This window comes from Tarenaya hassleriana, unplaced genomic scaffold, assembly GCF_000463585.1.
Source record: "Tarenaya hassleriana unplaced genomic scaffold, ASM46358v1 Cleome34, whole genome shotgun sequence".
NCBI classification, from domain to species: domain Eukaryota; kingdom Viridiplantae; phylum Streptophyta; class Magnoliopsida; order Brassicales; family Cleomaceae; genus Tarenaya; species Tarenaya hassleriana.
In genome coordinates, this window is record NW_010966542.1 from 96,781 (window position 1) to 105,643 (window position 8,863).

Sequence of the window (8,863 nt, forward strand, 5' to 3'; positions counted from 1 at the left end):
TTGTATTTGTATATATATATATGAATATACACATATATATTTATATATTTGTATGTATATAAATTTAATTTTTTTATTTTAAAAAATATATATTGTATAAATTTAAATTTTATAAATATATATATATATATATATGTATACATACAAATATATTTATATTTTTTATTTTTTTTAATTCGTGCTGACATGACAAAAAATCCCACGTGACATACCACGTGAACTGCCACGTGGCTTTCTATGTCAACAATTAATTGATAATTTCGGATTGTATAGTTAATTGCATTAAAATTGGATAAATCGTGTAGGTATTTAAAAAATTTATTAATTGAATATAGACATTTGTCAAATTAAAAATTCGTATAGAAAAATATGACATTTTGATAAATTCGTGTAGAAAAATGTCATTTTCTCTATATTTTTACCCTTTTAATTTCGTCTTCGCTTAAAGACGAAGACTGTTACGGTGATGGTACTTTCGTGAATATGGATGGAAAAGGATGGCAATATGGTGATTACACTAGTTATGTGGGTGATGCTCGGTGTCCAATAGGATTCGAGCTCGCATGTGCGAAACAGACACGTGTCAATAGACTTTTCATCTTTTTGACTTACTAAAACCTCCAGATGAAGGAAAGGTTTTTGTTATTACTTGTAACGGAAAGTAAAGTAGGGGGGGTTGGGGGTCATGAATTGATCCGATTTTAATAATAAATAATTGTAGTTGAACTGAATTTTGATTAAAGAAAAAAATTAATGGAATGATAGTTTTAGGTTTAATCCCATAACAAATTACGGAATTCTCGACATTGGAAAATTAATTCCAAAATTCTATGTTCCTATTAAAAATTAACCAACCTGAAAATTTTGTCATTAGAATTGTACCTATTTATTTTTTTTTAAAAAAAAAAAATTGGAGATTGAACCATTTAATACCGATTTAATCGATCAAAATTAAGTTTTAATATTTTGTTTAAAATTTTGCTGACGTGTCACAATATTGGTCACCTTTTTTCCGACAACGTTTTATAAGTTCAGGTATTTTTTTCTGATATTATTTTCGAGTTGGTTAATTTTTATCGAAACGTACAAGTATGGAAATTAATTTTGGAAAATTAGTATATTAATACTGAACTTGTCGAATTTCTTTAAAAAAATCTAAACTTTAATTTTTATGTTTTTAAAAGCCGAATTTTGATATTCATATTTAAATAAACCTAAATTTTATAAATCATATCATATTTAACTTTAAACGATGATATAACAACTCCAACGATAACGTGATAATTTTGATTTTGACAAAACGTTGTAGATATCATCTATTATGTGATAAAATTAAAATTATCATATCTTTGTTTAAATTGTCATCTAAACGTTTAGAGTTAAATTTGAAATGATTTATAAAATTAAGATTAATTTATGTACAAATATGAGAGTTTGAATTTTAAAATGTAAAAAATAAAATAAAGATTTTATTTAGGAAAATTTTGTGAATTCAGATATTAATCTTCTAATTTCTCATTATTTTTCTATTATGGAATAAGTTCGTTAATTCTTATGGGATTAAGCATAGTTTATGACTAAAAATCAAATTTAAAAAATAAACGGAAAATATCTAAATTTCTTTTAAAAAATAAATATGTTTATCACTTTTTTCAATATTTCGATCTTGCCTTCAGCAAATTAACTTCTTATTTTTACTGATTGAATAATTCACCAATACTAAAAAAAAATAGACAACGACAGTAGGATGTACTCTAAATTTCTGAAATTTGAAAATTTTGAATTTAAACACCAAATGGCCTTCTTTTTTTTTCTCTGTTATCTTATTATACCATTAAAAAATGTAATTGAATCATTCTTTACATATAAAATTCTTTATTTTAAAATTTGAAAATATAACAAATTGAAAGAATTAAAAATACAATTCTCCAAATTTCTTATAGAGTATTTTATTATTTATATTTATATAATCCAAAATTTCATTGTTGTTTTAAAATAATATTTCTATCAATATCTATAGATATAAAATTTATAGTGCAATATTTAATCAAAAGTTAAATTTTCCCAAGAGCTAATACTGATAGGTCACTACAACTATTTGGTTAAATCTAAATATCATCCTCTTGCAAATTATTAGTCAGACAAATAATATATTTCCAATATATCACCCGAATAGATAATAATCAAATGCGAAATTTATAGCCAAATAAAATTACAAGCCCAATTGTTGATACATATATATATATATATAGCCAAATAAAATTACAAGCCCAATTGTTGATATATATATATATATATATATATATATGTATAATATCTATGTAGATATTAAATTATATATATACTGCCGTCTTAAGCGTAGGGCATAATACATCGACATCGCCGGCGAAGAATGGTACGAAACGGAGCTCCAACAATGGCGACAGTGGAAACAATCGCCGCCGCGATAAACCAGATTGATTCCAAGAAGGAAAGCTTGAAGAAGGCCTTCGATGATCTCCAGGCTTACTCCTCTCTCCTCTCGCCTTCTTTCTCTCTCTCATGGTCTGATATCGACCGCCATTTTTCCTCCCGCCAGACCTCACTCTCTGACCGTCTTCGTCTCCTCGAATCGCTCCAGCCACCTCCGGATCCTACCGAGCGAGTCAAGTCCGCGGCGGAGGGGGAGGCGGAGGGGGAGGCGCAGGGGTCGGTGGCTCGGCCGGAGCTGAGACCGTTATGCGATAACATGGACGGAAAAAGATTGGTACGGTACGCTATGGATCATCCGGATGATCAAGCGGCAATCAAGCGTGAGTTTTCTTCGGCGATTCGGTGTGCTAGTGATCCGGCGGCGATGGTTCTGGATACGGTCGAGGGTTTCTTTGCAGAGAGTTCATGCTCGGACAAATCCGCCGATGTAAGAAGGTTTTTGGTTTCGTTGTTGAGTTGTTTGATGGAAATCGATGCGAATTTGGGTTTTGATGTGAGGGATAGAGCTAAGAGGGTGGCTTCTGATTGGAGAAGAAGGATTGGTCTCGATGTTCGCAAGGCTGCGGAAATGCTAGCGTTTCTGCACTTTGTAGCAGCGTACGAGTTGAGTTCTGAGTTTCATCCGGACGAGCTTGTTGATTACTTCTTCCTAATTTCGAAGTACAAGGAGGCAACTTTCCTGTGTAGGAAGATTGGCTTAGGCGACAAAGTTGCAGGTTTCTTGTTTCTATATCTTCAGTTAAATACTTCTAAATTATATGCCGATATAATCTTTCAATTTTATATTGACCCTTTTGATCGCATGAGCTGCACTGTTGTTGTCTTGGTCATATCGTGAAAGTTTGCTAGCTTCGTATCGGTTCTTGCGTACATAAACACAGAGGACAATGCTTGTTGTATTGACATATGCATAGCATTGTTATGTAAAACAGCAAAAGTTTGGTGGCCTTAAAATCATACATATGCACACATAAACATTGAAGAAGTGGAGTTTGGTTAATCCTAGGCATAACTTTGTAATGTCAAATGTTCTTGAGAGTCTCAACTTTTATAGTTCAGTGGTGGATTATATACTCTGAAGAAGTTGGGCGATGTAATACGAAAGAGAAAAAGATTTCAGCTTTGGATTTGTTGGTATACCTTGAAGTTGATGCTTGAGTTGTAATGAAAAACAAACTTAATAGAGTTGAGCCTTGCGGTAAGTTGAGGTGCTTTTGATGTTAGCACAGGACTTTGGGTCACGATTTAAATGTCCTGATAATATCTAGACATGGGAGACTGTAGAATAGTTTCTTGCAAGTGGTAACATCTAGTTGTAGGCTTTGTCAACGTGACTAGTGCAAATGGAACCTGAGCGCCATTTAAAACTCTTAATGCTGATATTACATTCATTTGGTCGTAACATGTCTGTTGTTATCTGCCATATCAAAAACTTACTCCTGATTTGATAGGATTTGTAAGATCATGATTAACTCTAATTGGAGAATGAGGCTGGAAGTTCTTCTTAGGTTTTCAATGTGGAATGTTGTGGAGTTGGTGTAAAGGGTTCCACGATTTGGTTTTACGGTTTATTAAGGTGCCACATGTGTTTAGAAGAGAGGAGGCACCGTTTAATATGAAAGGTTTATTATGACCAAATATTCACTTATTTACTTGGATTCTATGACATTTTGCTTCAATTATGAGTAGCCATCTTCCTGACGATTATGTTCTTCGGTTTGTTCGATGTGTGTTCTGTTGTTGCCTGTTCACTGTTTTTGCTGATAATCCAATGCTCGTCCGTTTTCAATTGTCTTGTATTTGATCTTTTTATTATTGTTAGAATTGAGAAACTAAGCACCTTCCTTTCTGATGGCAGATATCATCAAGGAAATTCTAGATAGGGGCAACGTAATTCATTCAATCAAATTTATAGTTGAGTTTCACGTGGTCCAATTCAATCCAGTCACCATCTTGAAATCTTACCTCGAGAAATCCGGAAAGGCTTCTCAGAAAGTCCTTGAGAAACGACGTAACTCTCTTAAGGCTCAGGTAACTTTTACATTTCTTTTCACGAATTGGAAATCCCAGTTCATCGAAATGTCAAAAAATTGAGTCTTGATCCCAAAATAACTGGCAGATCGAAGCTACTGACAAAGAAATCGGTGTCTTGAGGGCAGTAATCAAAGTGATCAAAGAGCACAAGCTTGAAGCGGAGTTCTCTTTGGAGAACCTCGAGGAACGAGTGAAAGAGCTGGAGAAAGAGAAAGCATCGAGGAAACGCAATACAAATCCCCCAAAGCCTCAGCAGCAACCAATGCAACAACAGTTTAACCATAGGCAGCAGCCGCAGCCGCAGAAACCAATGAAACGACAGTTTAACAATATGCAGCAGCAGCAGCAGGGCAAGAGGGGGAAAAAACGTCCTCGATGCGGACCACCTAACCGCGGTCCACCTAACCGTTACAATTCAATGGTCCCACCACAGCCACAGCCACAGCCGCAGCCACAGCTACAGCTGCAGCCGCAGTTCCATAACCCAGAAGGTGTATTGCCGGGTCATCCCGGCTCGTACCAAGTGGACCCTTACAGCGGCTTAGTGAGCTCAAACCACGGGGTCATCCCCTACGCTGCTGGCTCATTGCCCGGGGTATACAGTTCGGTTGCAACATCGGCAGGTTATCCTGGCAATGCAGACCCTGCAAATCCTCAGCTATATCCGACGGAACCGAATGTGAATCCGGTTTACTACAGTGAACAAACCGGTTACGGTGGATACCCTTTGCCAACGCAGCAGTACTACCCGGCTTACTATCCTCCCCAATAGCAGTTTCATGCAGCAACTCATGAGGTGTGAATGTGATGTGATCTCATTACTTTGTAAGATACCACTTCTCTTCAACATATAGTCCGTAAACGAAAAATGGAGTATGTAAGGAATGAGAGCGGCGTTATTGTTCTCTGGCTTGTTAGCAAATAGGGAATGCTGCTATTCCGTCTGTGTTATGGCTTGTCACCTGCTAATGTTCACTTTTAATGCTTCCTTTCTATTATGAGTTTGATAGGATAGGCTGTCTTTACGAGAATCTGAATATCCGTTGGTAATTTGAGCTGTGAAGTGGCAATGGCCGAGCTGGGAGGGCATGACTCGCGAGGGGGTTTAGGGATTTATTAGGGTTTGGAGACGCGTCTTTCTTGGGATTTCTCGCATCGCTTTTGGTATCTCGTTGCTCGCTCTCGGACACATCTTTTTCCCCGTCGCTTTTGGCTCCTATCCTCGTAATTTTGTCGATGGTATCAGAGTATTTGGGATATCATATACCTAAAATCATTGGTATCTAAAAAATTTCGGATATCTGATCTGTTCTCGTGGAGATTCCGCCGCTAACAAGGGAAAAGATGACATCATTTCCCTTTGTGCATTACACAACTTTTTTGTGTTCTCAGTACTTGAGATGGATTATGATCCTCAGCGACTACTCAGCTCCATCCGTAATGTGCTAACCAAACGAGCATTCTTGAACCTTCTTGTCCCTCGTCATTATACTCCGCCTTCTCACATGGCCGTGAAAGCCATCATCTGGATCGACCCATCTGCGGAGCTCGCTACATAAACTCCCATGAGTCTTTCCGAGTGGATTAGAGCCCATCTCAGGACCAGTTGTAAGTACATCATCGATCATTGTTATCGTTCTGAACCCTAGGCTAAGACCATTAGGACCCAACTGTGTCTGAATCCCACCGCCATTGTGCAGATTAGGGGTGAGCGTTTTAATCCATAACCCGGGGTTTGGAGGTATCCGGCTTAACAAGTACCCGAATAAAGGGTACCTGAATATTAACGATGATGAGATCGAGTATTAACGAGACTAAGTTTTCAACTCCGAATCTAAGTTCGGGTTTCAATTATTTTACAATGATTACGCGAGAGTACCCGATATATTTGTTAAAAATCTAAAATATTTTTTATATTTATAATATTTATCTAAGTTATTCTTATTATTTACTAAAATACTTTTATTTCGTTAATTTTTTTTATCTAAAAATTCCACCATTCCAAATCTTATTTTAACTTTTTTCTTTCTTTATTTCTTCTATACAACCGAATTAACCATTCATCTCTCTTAAACTCTCACGGATCTCTCTTCATCGTGAACTTTCCTCTTTATACTTTGACATCTCTCATTTGTACTCTCTATCTCTATCTATCATTCCATAATTCAAAATTTCATAAGTTGTATGGGTCCGAATATTCGCGAGTACAAGATCGAGAATCTCATTATAAGTACCCGGATTTTATGAAACCAAAATTGAGATAATATTTTTGTAAAATCCGTAATGACAAAGACGAGATAGAGTTTTTTAAAAATTTGGGGTATGCGACTCGTGTTCACCCCAAGCTCTGGTAGGACGGACAAGCCGGTTCCTAGCTAAGGGCACACCGTTGAGGCCATTGACTGCCGGAAGGGCACCGTTTGCGCTGGGAATGGCCACGCCGTTTTTGGGCGGGACGAAACCTGTCTGCTTGGCAAAGGGTGCTTGACCATTGTAGATGTTTCCGAGCAAACCCGTGATGGGTCTCGCTTAAGGGCTCTTCCTCCGAGTATATCCTGCATATAAAGCTCAAGTGGTGCTTCTGCATATGTCGGCATGAAAATGTACAAGTTTTATAGTTTTGTGGTTTCGGAATTGACCAAAGAAAAAGCAAACACGAAGGAAAATTTTATATATTTATCTGAAAATGATTCGGAGAATTTGCCATTGTGGATGATGAAAAGGAAAAGGAGGCGTTTTTCTAAGATAATTAACAGAATTTGATGGATTCAGGTATAATATATATCTTAGAAATATATATATATAGAGAGAGAGAGAGAGATTTGGATATATAAAACAAATGGATTTAACTAACATATGGTAATATTTATCAATCTGATCTAAAAATAAATATTATATATAGATAATTTTAGAAAATCAAGTTTAATTAACCCAGTCAAAATAAATTTAAATGTAATATAAAAAAAGTTTGATAATTTAAAGGGTAAAACCTCTAAAAAACCTCCAACTTGCAAAAATATATACAAATAAACCTTCAATTTGAAAAACTATCATTCAATCCCCGAACTTGTAACTTGTCACTGAATAAAACATCGAACTTGCAAATTATTGCTCTAATAAACCTTTGACCGGTTTGACCACAATTTCAGGCGATCAGAAATCCACGTATTAACGGATTGCTGATTTCACCTTATACACGTTATCAATTTTAATTTAAAAAATGACATCAGCAATCCGTCAATACGTGGATTTCCGATCGTTTGAAATTGTGATCAAACCGGTCAAAGGTTTATTAGAATAATAATTTGCAAGTTCGAGGTTTTATTCAGTGATAAGTTACAAGTTCGGGGATAGAATGACACTTTTTCAAGTTGAAGGTTTATTTGCATATATTTTTGCAAATTGGAGATTTTTTAGGGGTTTTACCCTAATTTAAATAAACAAATCCGGATCAATATTTGGAAATAAAAAGAGTTGTAAAAAGTAAAGAGAGACCGAATTTAGAGAGGTACGAGTAATTTTTTTTATTGACCCCCTTGCATGCGGGAAAAATCACTCAAATATACCAAATCTGTCGCAACAATTTCAGCGATACACTCCGAAAAAAAGTTAATTTTTTTTTCAATTCTATACCACTTTTGCCTTTAAAAAACCCGAAATAACATTTCTTTTATATTTTTTACGACTTTATTACGACTATTATATAACAAGTATACGACTAAAAAAAGAAGTAATTACGATCATATAACAACTAAAGATCTGGTAAACAATTAGACATATTTGTCAGTTCATTTATAATCAATTGCAACTGTCTTCAGAATTAATTGCAACTTCAGAATTAATTGTAACTGTATTTAGAATCAATTACGATATTATAATTATAATTACATGATTTCATTAAGGTTAATATGATATTTTCGAATAAAATTTAATGGATTATATTTTTTTTGGGTGTATCCCATCAATTCATGCGACAGGTTTGGTATATGAGTGATTTACCCTTGCATGCGTCCTGCTAAACCCTAAATTCCCAAATGTCTTCCGTCGAGGAATTCGAAGCCAGTAAGCCATCGTAATCTTGCTCTAATCGTCTAATTCTTTACGCAATTGATTAATTTCCATTAATCTTCTGAACCCGCTTCTGGAATTTCTCGTGTTGAGGTTCTCTTTTCGATTCCTCGGGGTTTCTCTCGCGAAAAAAAGTTTGCTCGTTTTGCTGTTCTTCTGGTCGTTTGAGTATCGTAATTCTGTGGACCTTCTTGGTCAGTAGTAAGAATATAAGAAACCCAATTGTAGGATTGATGAATTGTTCTTGAAAATGTGGCTCGTGAGAGTAAATTTAGATTCTTTTCGCGTG

The 8,863-nt window shown here is 35.3% G+C and overlaps 2 protein-coding genes across 2 annotated transcripts in view; both read left to right on the forward strand.

The window, feature by feature from the left end:
- Nucleotides 1-2,357: 2,357 nt before the first annotated feature.
- On the forward strand, nt 2,358-5,513 carry LOC104821621 (FRIGIDA-like protein 1). The gene is made up of 3 exons (XM_010552543.1): nt 2,358-3,188; nt 4,331-4,503; nt 4,592-5,513. The coding sequence occupies exons 1-3, from the start codon at nt 2,393-2,395 to the stop codon at nt 5,276-5,278; spliced, it is 1,656 nt and encodes a 551-aa protein (XP_010550845.1). The 5' UTR covers nt 2,358-2,392; the 3' UTR covers nt 5,279-5,513.
- A 2,959-nt stretch (nt 5,514-8,472) lies between these two features.
- LOC104821622 (PHD finger protein ING1) overlaps nt 8,473-8,863 on the forward strand; it is a 2,790-nt gene continuing 2,399 nt past the window's right edge. The window contains exon 1 of the mRNA XM_010552544.2: nt 8,473-8,568. Within this exon, the coding sequence (XP_010550846.1) occupies nt 8,541-8,568 (28 nt within the window). The 5' untranslated portion in view covers nt 8,473-8,540. The remainder of the gene's footprint in view (nt 8,569-8,863) is intronic.

Bases quoted from the DNA above. Each gene is read 5' to 3' on its own strand.
- LOC104821621 (XM_010552543.1), top strand. From the start codon at position 2,393: ATGGTACGAAACGGAGCTCCAACAATGGCGACAGTGGAAACAATCGCC. The intron at 3,189-4,330 runs GTTTCTTGTTTC...TTCTGATGGCAG, and splicing joins CTTAGGCGACAAAGTTGCAG to ATATCATCAAGGAAATTCTA. The intron at 4,504-4,591 runs GTAACTTTTACA...AATAACTGGCAG, and splicing joins GTAACTCTCTTAAGGCTCAG to ATCGAAGCTACTGACAAAGA.